The sequence below is a fragment of the Notamacropus eugenii genome, chromosome 5, assembly GCF_028372415.1.
Source record: "Notamacropus eugenii isolate mMacEug1 chromosome 5, mMacEug1.pri_v2, whole genome shotgun sequence".
Classification (NCBI taxonomy): Eukaryota; Metazoa; Chordata; class Mammalia; order Diprotodontia; family Macropodidae; genus Notamacropus; species Notamacropus eugenii.
The window spans coordinates 60,051,626-60,066,401 of record NC_092876.1 but is presented as its reverse complement, the minus strand read 5'-3'; the positions used below and the strand labels follow the sequence as shown (position 1 = coordinate 60,066,401).

General features: G+C 48.2%; 1 protein-coding gene and 1 long non-coding RNA gene across 3 annotated transcripts in view; one reads left to right on the top strand and one right to left on the bottom strand.

Annotated features, from left to right (window-relative positions):
* LOC140504331 (uncharacterized) overlaps positions 1–14,776 on the top strand; it is an 85,987-nt gene that overhangs the window by 65,391 nt on the left and 5,820 nt on the right. Inside the window, exons 5-6 of one of the 2 annotated variants that reach the window (XR_011967054.1) lie at positions 3,886–3,905; positions 4,050–4,138. This is a non-coding gene — a long non-coding RNA (uncharacterized lncRNA). Of the gene's footprint in view, positions 1–3,885; positions 3,906–4,049; positions 4,139–14,776 lie in introns of those variants that run through there. The other variant, XR_011967055.1, reaches the window with a different exon arrangement.
* On the bottom strand, positions 3,921–13,181 carry UBXN10 (UBX domain protein 10). Its single transcript, XM_072609138.1, has 2 exons — positions 13,090–13,181; positions 3,921–6,852 (listed from the first exon to the last, which is right to left on the bottom strand). The coding sequence occupies exon 2, from the start codon at positions 6,835–6,837 to the stop codon at positions 5,986–5,988; it is 852 nt and encodes a 283-aa protein (XP_072465239.1). The 5' UTR covers positions 6,838–6,852; positions 13,090–13,181; the 3' UTR covers positions 3,921–5,985.

Genomic DNA, 14,776 nt, shown 5'->3' with positions numbered 1-14,776 from the left:
TAGATGATCAGAGGGTGCTGGAGCCAGCTCCCGACTGGCTGTTGAGTCAGTTGTCAAATTTTGAGTGTGAATATTTTCACCTCAGAAATTAATGAGCAAATTCTACAAATGGGGGAGTTGATTTTTTTGTTCATTGCCTATAACTGAAAAAGTGACAGAGATAATATAAATATGGTAGATGAAATTTAAAAGTGTGTCATGCGTAAATTCTACCCCCACCTCCCAAAGCCAGTGACCAAACATTTACCAGCACCCCCTGCTAACATTAAATGTTAGAATTCGGAAAGAACCTTAGAACATAGAATGTCAGAGCAGAAAAAGATCTTAGATTATGGACTGTCAGAGGTGGGAGGGACTTTAGAACACAGAATGTTCGAATCAGAAGGAACCTTTGAGATCATCTCCTCCAAATCTTTCATTTTGGAAATAAGGAAATTATTGGTCTGAATATGTCATAGCACTAAAGTGAGATCTCTTTTAAAATAAGAAAAAATATATATTGTCATTTGCCAAAATTTAGCCTTGATTTTGAACTATGTTCACTTTTCATATACAAACCAAGGTATGTTGGTACTATCTCCAAAGGGACATTCCTTTCTTACTGAGACCCTCAAGGAACTTTAACACAGCTGCAAAGAACAACAAATTTGTGGTGAACTGCAAAGGGGATCAGATTCGGAAGCAGAGGAATTGAGTTCCAACGGCAATTCTGTTGTGTGATCTTGGCCAAGGTGCTTCCTTTCTGGGACTCAGTTTCCCTCACTGTAAAATGAAAGTGGTTGTATTTGATGATCCCTAAGAACTAGAGGAAGATCTAAGGTACTTGGCAGGAGGGAGGAAGAGGATTGGAACATTTATTAAATACCATGTTCCAGGCACTGTGCTCAGCACTTTACAAATATCTCATTCTTCATAATCCTAGGAGGTAGGTGCTGTTACTGTCCCCATTTTATAGATGTGGAAACAGGCTGAGAGCAATTCAGTGGCTTGCCTGCCCAGGGTCACTCAGCTAGTGTCTGAAGATAGATTTGAATTCAGGTCTTCCAGACTGCAGGCTCAACATCTTATACATTGGGCCATCTAACTGCCCTGGGTTGGAATCCCATGATCTCTCCAGATGATAAAGAAAATTGAACTGTATGCAATTAGGTGAGAAATAATTGTTGAAACCAGAAAATAAACCACCTAATTTATTTAGAGCTGGAAGGCCCTATCATTTTTGCAGGTTTTTTTTCCTTCTCCCCACCCAAAAAACCCCTAAAGGTTCTTCTGTTATGCCTAGTTTATCTCCAAAGATTCTCTTAGCCAATGAAATAAACTCTTCCCTGAAATTCCGTGGCAGGGACAGGAACTGATGGAGTTTTGGAGCAGGGGTCAGGCAAGGAAGTATCATTTGATTGGGATCATCCTATGTAGAGATATAACTACAGGGTTTTAGCAGATACTTACTAGCCACATAACCCTGAGCAAATCACTTCATCTCTGAGCCTCAGCTCAATGATCTATAAAATGAGGATAATGTCCTTGAGACACCTGCCCCTTATGATAGTTGTGAGGATGGTGTTTTGTCAATGTGGGGTAATCTAAAAACGGGAGTTCTTATTATTTTATCCTAGACCCTCAAAATCATATGCTGTGGGGGTATGCAGATTTTAAGAGGATAGGAAGATGTGTCATCTCTTACAACACAAGAATTTCTTTGTAAAACATGCAAATTGAGGTTTTTGCCATGTTAGGCACCATTTTGTCAGCAGATAGTAAAACATACCTGGTGAATTAGAGGAAATGTTGCCTCCCCTTTATCTCAATTTATATGAAGCTGCTGAAATGAAATCTCTATATCCTGGGCTATCTGTCTGCAGCGTCTAGAAACCTGGTTAGAGATGACAGATGAACAAACAAACAAGAAGCTGAATGGGCCAGGTCTGATTTCCAGGGCAGAGCAGTGAATGACCCATTCCTGGCCTCATGGCGTGACTCCTCTTGGGTTTTAAACTGGAACAAAATCAAAGTACACTGGGTGAACTTGGATTCAGCAGCCTGGCTTCAGATATGTCCCCGTTCTCTCCAAAGCCAACTAGCACAGCTCCCATTCATGTTCAAAGGGAGAGCTCCAGACCAGGAAGAGTACAAAGGGGACTGGGTGTTATTGGCCAAGTCCCTGGAAGCTTTGAATTGGGGAGGGTGGGGTGGGACAAGGAATGTGCCGAAATTACCCACCATCTGCTCACGAGAATTTTTTGGATCCTAAGTGATGAGTCACTTCTGTGCCCTGCTGTTCCTTCGGCTGCTGGTTCCTGTTACACTTCATCTGAGCGTGCATGGGGATGACAGGCCCCCGAGCCATGTGCTGTCTTTTATCATACCTGATATGTGGTGTTCACTGATGCATTCCTAGAGGGTGATTTCCCCATTCCTCAGCTGTACAGTGGGAGGATGGGATAATCCTCAGAAGAACAGGCAGCCATACTGGCTTGCCAAAGGGTTCCCATCCATCCTATGCTGTGTAGGCCCAAGTTCATATTTAGCTAGGTGACCTTGGTCAAGTCCTCCAGACACCTTCATTTAGTCAGCAAGGGAGAATGGCCTCACTTGGACTGCTGACTTCAGGGCCTAATGGTGAGGATGGAGCGAAAAGTGTGTAAAACATTCTGTAAACTCTGAGATGCTATATGCTAGCTGTGGCTCTCACATCCCAACTTGCATTCTCCTGTGCTTTATGTACAAAGGCAAATCTCCTGGGCCCCACCAGCAGCAGAGCACATTATTTTTCCAGTCGTTGTTATTGTTGCAGACCCATTCAAACATTTTTGCCCAATTCTCAAGTGACTGACAGCATGGTGAGGTAGGAGCGTAATGCAGGCCAGAAAGAACACTGGCCTGGGGGGTCGGAGGGAGCAAGTCCCAATTCCATATCTCTGCCTCCCAGGAAAGAACTGGAACCCCTGGGACACTAAATGGCACAACGGGCACCCTCAGATGAGGGGAGGACCTCTCCCTGGCCTCCCCTCCCATTTAGACTAGTTTTCTAGTCTAAATGTCTGTACTAAGTACCAAGCTCTATTCTTTCTGCCCAGCTGAAAGATTCTTGCTTTGGCACTTCAGTTTGAATCCTGGCTGAAACTTACTAGTTCTGTAACCCTGTGCAAGGCTGTTCCCTTTTCTGCAAAATGGGAATGGTCCTTTCCCTACCTCAAGTTCAAAAAGATGCTGTGAAGAAGGTTGTTTTGTAAACCAGAGAGTATTGTAGAATCTAGTCCATCTAGCAGCAGCAACACACAGCCAAGTTCCTGGTCTGCCTAGCACACAGTAAGTACCTCATAAATGCTTGGTGACCACTCTCTACTCTCTCTGTGGTTCTGAGCTTGTTATCATTGGGCTCTGGGAAGGTTATGGAATCAGTGGGCCAAGGACAGGGAGGGGTCAACTAGTACAATCCTACCTGCTAACTCTGATATGGCCCGCCCTGGCCGATCTTGGATCAAGAACCGCAAGAGGCCTTAGAGATCAGCTAACCCAACCACCCTCATTTTATGGGAAAAGGGCAAAGTGACTTCATTAAGGTTACACAGCTAATAAGAAGAAGAAATCAGAGTCTCAAACCAGTTCTCTGACTTCACAGGAAGTATGAGTACTTAGAGTGATGGGGGAAAACTCTCCGCAAAACTTTTTAATCCCCAAATGCCTTCACCATCTGCTTTGAAAAACACATCCTAGAGCCCAGAGTATGGGGGTGGCAAGGGGTCCTCTCAATACACTGCCACCCAGCACATCTGCAAACAAAGGACTGTCACCAGATGGGGTTACAGGAGCCCCTGGTGCCTGACAGTGTGTGGCATATCACCTTAGGCTAACTTATAACATGTTCTTCTCCATTCCTTCCAGGTGGCACAGGAAATCTGATTGTGAGTAACATCACCTTTTATTCAAAATTTTTTAAAAAAAAGTTTATTGAAATGGGTCCAATATAACTTCACACACACACACACATCTCCAGCATGCCTGGGGAAGGGCTGTCTGAGTTCTGTCTCTTCTACCTCTTTTATCAGCCCTGGATGATGCTGCCAAGCGGCCTTGGGGACAGATGACAGCCTGGTGCTGTGGAAGAGTCTCCATTTTCCCTCAAGTTTGCTGGAGCTCTCTTGCCTGAAGGAAACACCAAGTCCCAGGTGGGCGGGACTTTGTTCTTACCACTGAGTAGGTGGGATGGGAGCCTGATAGATGGCTGTTCTCCAGCAGAAGGATGTGTCTGATCCCTTGGTGAGCCAAGAAAGGCCTCATCTCTGGAAGCCAGAGCCAGGGGTTGCCAGCATTACTTAGGTCATGCCTCCCTCGTGAGATATCAGAAGAGAAGGCCCAAATGTGTGGGCCTGGACAAGGTCCATCAGGCTCAAGCCCACACTTCATCTGATAGAGCAGCTCGCCAGGCCGGGGCCAGGGTAAGAGCTGTCCCTCACATTACATAAGCTGGAACTGTCCTGCAAAACCTTTGGAAATAGCTTGTTCTGCTACAGACTGCTACTCTGCAGTCCGGCTTTCAGAAGAAAAGTCCGAGCTTTACTTGGGAGTGTGCAGCTAAGGACAAGACAAATTATCTTCCATATCAAACAGCTTTGCTAATTGTAAAGCCTCTATCACTTTGCTGCAAGTAAAATTTTCAACTCCTCCCCTTATCTGCGTGCTGAGGTAATGGCATCCGTGGGCTAGCAGGGCTTCTTGTGGCTGGGTCCCTGACTCTTCAACAGAGTCACATGCTGTTGAGTACTGAGGCTAACTGGGAAGGGAGGGAGAAGGGGAAGAAACTCCCACTTTTCCTTGTTTTGCAGTGGCTGATCAAGTAGCTAGCTCTTGTTGTGGGAACATGGCAGCTGGGACATCTGCAGCTCTTCTCCCAACACTCCCTTCCAATGGAGATTTGGCCACAAACAGGGTTCAAATAATTGGTGGGCTTTTAAAGGACATTATAATACAAAAGGGCTTTGGCAAATTATCTGTGTTCCTCACTCCGTTTGGGTAATTATGAAAACAAGACATCGTCTTCTAGTCTCAAATCCTGCTACTGAGTTGAGAGACTGAATGCCCTTCTGCCCACCCAGAAGTCTAGATATCAGTTTTTAGCACATGCACAATGGCTTAACATCCCCTTTCTTGGGGAAAGGAGAGAACTGAACAGAGCTGTTCCAAGAGACATCCTATGTAAATGGAAATACTGGTCTGGTGGGACTGTAAAGGCTGTGAGTGAGCCCTGCCTAGTGGATCAGAGGTATGACCATGAGAGGGGGAACCAGTTCAATCCCATTTCTTTGAAGTCAGGCACTGGGGGAAAGCAATGAAGAGAAGGCACTGTGCATCATGGCAAATGAATCTGGCATCTTCTAAAATGAGTCCTGCCTCCAAAGGGTTCCAAATATCAGTATTCTCAGCCAAAAACCAGCGTGCTTTGGGTCTCAGGAGTCATTTTCAGAAGTGTATGAGCACTTGGGGTGCTAGGTCAATGGAGAAGAGTGAGTCCTCTCTCTGACCCCCTACCATAATAAGTAGGATTCCCATAGGTAATACCCCAATAGCCTCCTAGGCCTAGACTCAAATCACCTGGAAAAGAAGAATTCCCACAGCCAAATGCAGAAAGACAAGGCAGGTTTTGAATTGGTGCAATCTACCATAAAGACAGACCAGTACTCCCAAGAAGACTGCCCCTGGAGATAAGGGCAGGGGAGCACAAGAGAGAATAAGACCTGGGAGTAGCTGTTTCACAAACAGCTTTGTTAACCTGCCTGCTCACCTCTGAGATGGAGGGAAACTGGAAAGATGTCTTACCACACACTCAATTTATACACACATCTTACTACTTCAAAAGGAGGCTGTCTGGAGACACATGTGCTGAGAACCACAGGCCACACCAGGCCCATTTACTTCCTGGGACCTCCAGGGCCTATAGTTCCACAGCGCTCAGAGACACAAGCGCCCAGCAAACTACGCAGGGCCTCAGGGCTGGCCCTCTCTCTCTTTCTGCAGGATGCCCAGCACAGACTTGTGAGGGATCTTGCACTCTTCCAGGGACTTACTAAGGTCAGAGAAGCTCCTCCGAGGAACCTCCATGGTCTCAATGCTACAGTGGCGATACGTCGTCCGGTTCTTCTCTTCGGCCACAGCCACAACCGTCTGGAGGTTGTCGGTCGGCCTGAAATGACGGACGAACCTCTGCCCTGAAGGAGACCGGACGGCCAGGAGCAGCCTGGGCTCTCCGTCTGATGGTTCCTCCAGGTTCCCGACCTGGGACAAGCTGTGCTCTTTGGTTCTACTGCAGGGCTTGCCCTCCAGGGGAGGGGCAGGGACCCGCAAACAGCCCTCCCTCGACTTGCCGCTGTGGGACTCTTCCCGGCAAAGGGCCTTGAGCTCCTGCAAGCTGCCCAGTTTGAGAGTGCCAGCCTGTTTGGCCACGGTATCCACAGCCTCCTCTTCCAAGTTCTTTCTGTTAATGGAAGGGAGCACCCGGTACTTGTTAAGAGAGGAGGAGGACCCAAGAGGGACCTGTTGGAGCAACTCAGGGATCTCATCGGGGGCCCCCTGACTGGGGGGCTTGGGAGCAGAGCCCACTGGCTTCTGGCTGCCTGGCACTTCGCAGGACACTGCAGGAGCCGGGGAAAGTGGCTTTCGGTAAGAGGAGGCCTCTGAACTGTGAGAGTAGTTCAGATTTGTTCGTGTGCGTCCCTTGGCAGACTTGGGCCTTGTGACGTGCATGCTGACAGGGCTTGGCTGCCAAATGAAAGCTGCTTCTGGGTCCAGAGCAAGGCTGCATTCAGATGGAGCTATATTCAAAGGTGCTTCCGTGGCCATTGCTTCTCAAGGCACCTGTGAAGCAGGACAAATAAGAAACAAGTCACAGCTCAGACCTCCCGGGATCCTTGGGGGCCTCAAGGCCACATATGGACCTCCAGGTCCTCAAGTATGGCCCTTTGACTGAATCCAAATTTCACACAACAAATCTGCTACCTCAGAGCCTAGTCCAATCCCTCCAGTTTATAGAAGAACCAGAGATCCATAAAGGAAAAGGGACTTGCCAAGATCACCAGGAAGGAAGCAGCCAAGATCAACTTCAAATGCAAACCATCTATCCCCAAATCTGGTCACAGCAATAGATCTGAGTCAGATGACCCACGTTCGAGTCCCAGCTCTTTCCTTCTCTTGACCTCTCAGGCTCCTTTTCTGTAAGATGAGAGGATTGATCCTAACTAATCTCTCAGATCCCCTCCCAGCTCTAGAATATTCTATGATTCTGACCAGCTTCATTCCCGTTCCAAGTCCCCCAGGCACGGGTCCTCTTCATGGGCCCTGCTGACTGAGGCTGCTGGCCTTCTGGCAAGGGTGAGAGGCTGTTCTTTCTGGCCTAGAGGATGGGAAGACCCACAAAGTCACATAGACAAACTGGCTCTAGAGCACTCCCAGTCACTGTGCTTTTTCAAATGAGGGAAATGGTCATTTTAACACCTACTGGGCCGTTGGGTAAAGAAGCAGTTAGGTCCTCTCCAATGGCTGAGGACAGTGAGGACAGTTTGAGTGCTCAGCTTTCTCTTCCCTCAGTAAATCCATAGAATACATGCAGTGACGGGTCACTGGAGCCCAGAGCTCTGTTGAGTGGTTAGGTCAAAGTTCCAGGTGATGAATCTGTCCACTCCCCCTCCCTCTGACATTCCTCACTCTACACTAATCCCCAAGTTCACCCACACTCCCAATCTGGCATTTTTTTCCTTCCCTCCTTCCCCCCTCTGCACTCTTTCCAGGTGGTTTTAATATCTCTATGCCCCTAAATCCTTAGCATGCCCCAACTACCACCTTATGCTCATAGTGCCTTCCTCTGAGGAATTCAAGAGGGCTTTCTAGGCAGGATGAACAGCCCTCTTTTACCTGAAAGAGATGTTGGTCAGTAGACCAGGAGTGATGAGGGAATTTAAAATTTAGCTCTCAGAGGGCTGAGGTCACTTACTAGTTTGCTATTGCTGTGGGCAACCCTAGGTGGCCCAAGAATTACCAAGTCATCTTACCCCTCTTTATATTTTTCCTTTGAAATGGGGGGGAGGGGGAGAGATTAGATGGTATTTGACACTTAGTTCCTCTGTCCTATCTCATTCTAACCTTCGGTGACTCTGATTTCTATCAGCACCTGGATCTCCCCATTATTTTCACTACCTTCGGTCAGGACCCAGTGATCTTGACTGGGCAGCATCAGCCCCAGCTCTGCTTTTTCCCAGATCCCTCAGAGCTCTTCCTGCTTGCCCTTCTTTCCTACTCCTCCCACCCTCCAACCCAAAGGCCTAAAAGTGGCTGAAACTTCCCTTGCCTTAGTCTTCCTCCCTCGCTCCCATTCAAAAGACTATGTTACGAGCCCCTCCTCCTACCCCACCCCCATCACCACCAATAATAACTGACCTGTTTTCAGGTAAGATCTCAGATTCATACTATAAGCAGCCAAGTGGCAAAGTGCACAGAGTTAAATTGCACAAAATGCCCAATTAATGTCAGCAGAGTGGGTCTGGAGTCAGGAAGACCTGAGCTCAAAACTGATCTCGGACACTTACTAGCTGTGTGACTCTGGGCAAGTCACTTAACCTCTGTTGAGTCAGTTTCCTCATCTGTAAAATGGGGATAATAATCACAGCACCTACCCCCCAAGGCTGGTTGTGAGGATCAAATGAGATAATTATAAAGTGCTTGGCAATGAGCTAATAATTTACTTTATTATGAGTAAATGGTTAACTATTAGAATATAGTTATTTGAGGCTGACTTACAAAGCACTTTGCTCATAACTCTAATGGTATATCTGAGGAGCTTAATCAATGCTTACTGACTAAACAATTGAGGTTAAGAGAAATGAAGGGATTTCCTGAGGTCACACAGCTAGAGTGTCAGAGTCAGGGTTTGAACCCTGATAGGCAAACAGAGAACTCTTCCCAATCCCCCTTGCTATCTCAGGGTGTCTTCTCATACAATCCCCCAAACAGAAGGTCCCTCTGTGTCCAACTCCAATCTCATGTATGATTCCCCTTCACCAAATCCTCAGTATCATCTGCATGACTATTGGCAGCTCATTCCACTTTGGAAATACAATTCCTTATGGAGAACAGGAATTGACTCACCTAACTTTCCTCTACTGCTCAGAGTTCTGCTCTCCAGGTTCAGAACAAGTCTTTCCCCAATTCCAAGTAGCATCTGCAGGTATCTGAATCCAGAGATGATGACAGCCTCCCTAAATCTCACTTCCTCCTAGCTTTCATTCTTTTGGTCAGTCCCCTCACCACCCTCAATGCCTTCTTTATCAGGGTCATTGTAGCCTGTCACTATCATGGTCCACTTTAGATTTACAAGGAGCTTTCCATATGTACTACAATGGAAAGAACCACACTTCAACTGGGGAAAAGGACTGGTAACAGGAAACAAACATCAGAATACCAGTCCTTGCAACATTTCTCTACATATATTTGGGGGGAAGGGGTGCTGCTTAACTCTCTGAGTCTCAGTTTCCTCATCTCTGAGATGAATAATACCAGGGAGTTGTGAAATCTAAAGCCCAATACAAGTGGTTATAATCATAACCTCATTGCATTGTCAAAACTCTTGAAAGCAGGCTATGGTAAGTATTATGAGGCCTATTCTACAGATGAAGAAAGTGAGGCTCAGATCTCTGAAATGACTCAATTAACTAAGCTCAAAAAGCTGGCAAATGCCCAAGTCAGGACTTGAAACCCCATCTTCTAACTCCTAATCCAGAGACTTCCAGTTCATTTCCGAATTCTGGACAAGGCTACTTCCTGATATAAAGGGTCCCTCTGCATTTACTCCCATTGGCTCAGATGTACTCCCACCTTCTCCTTCCAAACCTTTCACATACCATCCAGCTAACAAGGGGCAGGAGAGCACCATCTTTCACACAGTCAACCACAAGTGGTTTTGGGGATTTGGTTTTTGCCTCTAACTTTTGGTTTGTCAAAGCATCCCATCTGAGTTTCAGAGCTTCCCACTCTGACTCAGCGTGGCTCTGGAGGGTCAGGATAGTTGTGCAGCTGTGTTAAATATAAGCTCTGTGACTGGAGAGGTTGACAGTTTTTTGGTTTTCTGTCATGGCTACTAATTTGCTGCAGCTCCTACTGGATGATCAGAGGCTCAGCTCAGAACTCCCACTCCTGCCGCACCAAGGTTTCACTGTCAAGGAGTTTGGTAACTTAGAAACCTTTTCGTTAATAACTTTGACAAGGAAAAGTCATGCATACCCACATCTCTCCCCTGGAATATTTTTAACAGTGAGATTTGAATATGTACGTGCCTGTACTTTCCATACCTTTTCGGTATTCTGTAATTAGCTTTGTTCAGGGGGTGTCTTATTCAAGACACCCTGGTCATAAGAGAACATGACAGAGGGCCCCCTCAGAGCCAAAGCCCTCTTATGACTAAGCCTGAAGCCCACTCACAGTTATTTAGAGACTAACACCTCCTTCAGGTAAAGCAGCTTCCTCTAGCTTTCTTTCATAATCTCCTGCCGCCTCCTGACTTCAGCGACCATCTGTTCCTCGGAGGGAACACCAACTTTCTGTGGCATCCATCAGATTGGCAAGAGGTAGGAAACCAGGTGTTTCAGGATCCAAGCCAGGCATTTTTCGCACTCACACCTTGGCTCTCCAGGCCTCCGCTGCTGTTTGGTTTCTTTTTTTGTTTGGTTTGGTGATATGTTTTTTTTTTTTCCATTGCTTGGGCAAAGGAAGGCATCTGCAGCCACTGTTTATTGTTTGTGCCCTACTCATTTCACAACATCAAGGCCTGGCAGGATTTCAACACCCAGCCATTCTCCACAAGATCTAGGCGTGGGCATCCATCAAGCTGCCATCAAATCGGCAAGTGGCCTGTTTACTTAAACACTATAGCTGTACAATAGAGGCTTGCCAGCCATCGGCACACAAACACTGGTGCCTGTTTCCAAGGAGTTATTAAAAGGGCAGTTATGTACTTCTTGGGATTAAAGAGATCTCCCGGAACAGATGGAGGAGGGAAAGATGGGATGAGGTTTTTTTTAAAATGTCTTTCAAGAAGCCCCTCTGGTTAGAAGGGACTTTGGTACTCTCTGCTCCAACACCCTCCTTTTATGAATATGTCAAGAGATGGGAGGTGCAATGTCCAGTCCCATAGCTGAAAGTGGCAAAGCTGACACTCAGATCCTGGTCCTTTAATTCCCAATCCAGTGCTCTCCCCACAATATCATGCTGCTCCCCAAATACATATATTCCATTCACAGTTCACTGCACCAAACACAGTCACACACTGTCGGGTGGGCCCAAGAAGGCAGAGCTCGAAGTTGGACTCTAAATATTCTGGATCAGCTCACAAGGGCCACTAGTGGGCAGAACCAATGGAGAGAGAATAGTTGGCCTGAGAACCCAAACACTGTGGTTCTCTTCTCAGCTTAATTTATGACTTGCTACCACACTTTATGATGAGGGTGGGAAGCTGCCCACTTTCAAAGGGATTTGGAGAAATCATACCACTTCACCCAAAGAATCAAGGATAAAAAAGGGGGTTTGGGAAAATTCTATCCACAAAAGAGGAGGCTGAGGGGGCTGGTTATACAAAAGGAACCCCAATCTGCTGTCTTTCAGGAGTTGGCCCTGGATGAACAGGGCTTAACCAGCAGTAAGCGAGATGTAGGTCAGATAAAGGGGAAATGGAGATGCACAGAATGTTGGAGTGGGAAGGGAGTTTAAAACATAAAAAGTTAGAGCTAGATAGGAACAGAGATAATTGAATTCAGCCCCCTCACTTTACAGAGGAAGAAACAGAAGCCCAAGGGACTAGTTAAGTCAGTTAGTGGAATAGCTAAGAATAAGAACCAAGGTCAACACCCAGCCCAGGGCTCTTTTCCAAGCAACTAGGTGCTTCCTCTGAACATGAGAATGGTTCAACATGTCAGTCATCCTAAACTTTGGGATGGCTCATTTGCCATTCAAAAGCATCAGCTTCAATCTGAAAAGAAACTGGGAATGGTTAACATTCACTTGCTCTGATGAGATGCTTTGAAATCTTGCCTGAAACTCAGAAGCCACACACGCCAAAAGCCCTGGATCCAAATCTGTCAAGAGACCAGAAACCCAACCCAAGCTGTATCACCCAAAGCCCTGGATCCAAATCTGCCAGAGACCAGAAACCCAACCCAACCTGTGTCACCCAAAGCCCTGGATCCAAATCTGCCAGAGACCAGAAACCCAACCCAAGCTGTGTCACCACTCAGCACTGGTGTGAGGCTGGGCAGCTAGCCCATGCCTTCTCTAGGACTCAGTTTTCTCTTGCTTTCAGATTGTTTAACATTCATAGGAGGAGCAGGGGGAAGACCTGGGGCTGGAAAAGAAAAGCTGCCTTCGAGTATTTAAGGATGTGTGATACTGAGAGGAGTCTGGACGTGCAGACGGGCAGGACCAACTTCCTAGGGACGAGAGCTGTGCCAAGCCCCGGCGGGCGCCCCTCCTTGGAGGACTCAGCAGAGGCTTTACTGGGGGGGTCCTTCCAGGGGCCCGGACCTTCAGAGCCCAGAGAGGTGGGGCGGGGGCTCTGACCCTCCCTCTGCCCTCTCCTGAGCCTGCCTCGGACCCGGAGATTGTAGACTCAGAGAGCCTGAAGGGTTCGTCCAAGGCCTCTTTTACAAAGAAGGAAACTGAGGCCGGGAGTTGAAAAGGGAGCTAAAACCAAGGCCCCAGCCTCGCAACACAGAGGCTGACACCCGCCGCCGGCGTGGGGGGAGGCGGCTCCGAAGGGGCCGGACTCGGGGTGTCCCCAGTGCGGGCGCTGCCTCCACCGGAGCAGAGCGCCAGCGGGCCACCCAGGTCCTGCCCACCCCACCGTCAACAGGGACAGAACTAGGTGTGACTTTTAAAGCGCTTTAATCCGAGGCCGTCCACACCCGCGGCTGCGGGGGGGCCTCAGTTTCCCCCTCTGGGAAATGGGCTCGCTAAGGCCTCCGGTCCCGGCGGGGCGGGGGCCGGGGAGGGGGGCAGGGGCCCCGAGTCCGAGGGTCCCGGGGCCTCGGGGGTGGGGGCGGCGACGGCTCTCACCTCGCCCCAGCTCCATCCGCCGCCTCCGGCACCAACGCAGAGCTGCGTGTAAACAGCGCCCGTCCCCACAGCAACGGCCGCGCGGGTCACGTGCTTCCGGCCCCCACCGGAAGCAGCTCTGCCCCCGCCCTCCTCCTCCTTCCCACCGGCCCCCTCCCCTCTCACGGTCCCGAGACCAGTGGGAACGGGAGCGCCCCCTGCTGGCCTGCCCGGAGGCAGCCGTGCTCTTCCCCACTCCAGCCCCGCCCCCCTACACACCACGTGTTTCTCCTAGAAGAAGAGCCTGTGGTCCCAGCGGCTTTCCGCTTCATTCCTTCATTTCTCCCCTCAGGGAATATGATTCTGGGTCCAGAACAGCGGGCTCTTCTCCAAGCTCTTAGAACAATAAACAAAACATTTGCCCAGTGCCAACCATGGTGCCATGGTCAGTGCACCTGTTTGGGGTCAGGGGCAGCTCCCTTGACCTCCCTCCCCCTCTGAAACTGGGGGGTGCACTCGATGACCCCCGAGGTGCCCTCTGGCTCTAAATCTGTCCTCTTACAGACAGGGCATGGTGCCAGTTGGCCGAGCGCTCTTGTCCGTGTCACGCCTTTTCTCTGGTGGCCCATGGGCAGCCAGGAAGATCAGTGGTTAGAGCACTGGACGCAGAGTCAGGAAATCCAGCCTCACGCTAGCTGTGTGACTCTGTGCAAGTCACATTTACTTCTGCCTGCCTCAGTTTCCTTATATGTAAAATGGGGGTCATAACAGCACCTATCTCCCAGGACGCTTGTGAGGACCAAATGAGATCTTCAGAGCCCTCAAAGGTGAAGTCAAAGGATCCAGGTGCGAATCCTACCTGACGCGAATTACCTTTGTGACACAGAAGTGACAACCTCTCCAAGTCTCAGTTTCCTCCTCTGAAAAATGAAGGGGTTTGACTAGAGGCTATGGGTGGTCCACTCTAGGACTCCATCTACAATCCTAGAAATGCAAGGGCAAATCCTACAATGCTTGCTCTTTTTCCTATACCCGTTCATGCCTTTAGGAGGTTGGGTTAGAATGACCTCTTATGTTATCTTCTAGCAGCAGAATTCTGTGGGAATAGTCTGTGAGGCCCAGGATTCTAGGATACTTCTTTGGATGCAATACAGAATATGACAGTTTATTTGGGGAGGCAATGCATGAAAAGTTAAGGAATACCAAAAGAATTCAGCAGCGATGCAAGGAGACAGAGGGAATAACATGTGAGAAGTTATAAAAGGCATGAAAACCATTGCCAAAATGGTCTGTGGAAGAGGGGGAAGATGGTCCAGGAGAAGAGAAATGGAGAGTGATAGGTAGGTCCAAGTCACCCACTTTCCACTCAAGCTCCCTCCATGTCCATGATGTCCTTTGGCTAGGGATGTCTGAAGACGTTAACTGGCAAAACAAAGATGAGTGGAAGTTAGAGAAGAACCCAGAGAGTCAGCCCACCTCCCTTAGACATCGTCCACCTTGGATTTCTAGGATTGTAGCTTGAGAACTAGAAGGGACCAGAACTGCCATCCAGTCTGACTTCTTTTTTCAGATGAGGAAACTGAGACTGTTTAAATAATTTGTTTAGTGTCACAAAGGTAAATAGAGTCAGATAGGATTTGAACCCAGGTCTTCAGACTCCATCTCCAGGATTCTTTCTGTTATCTTTTCTTCCCAAACCTTCTCTTCT

What these genes read in the sequence shown, in the direction of transcription:
- UBXN10 (XM_072609138.1), bottom strand. Translation starts at nt 6,837, where the DNA reads ATGGCCACGGAAGCACCTTTGAATATAGCTCCATCTGAATGCAGCCTT.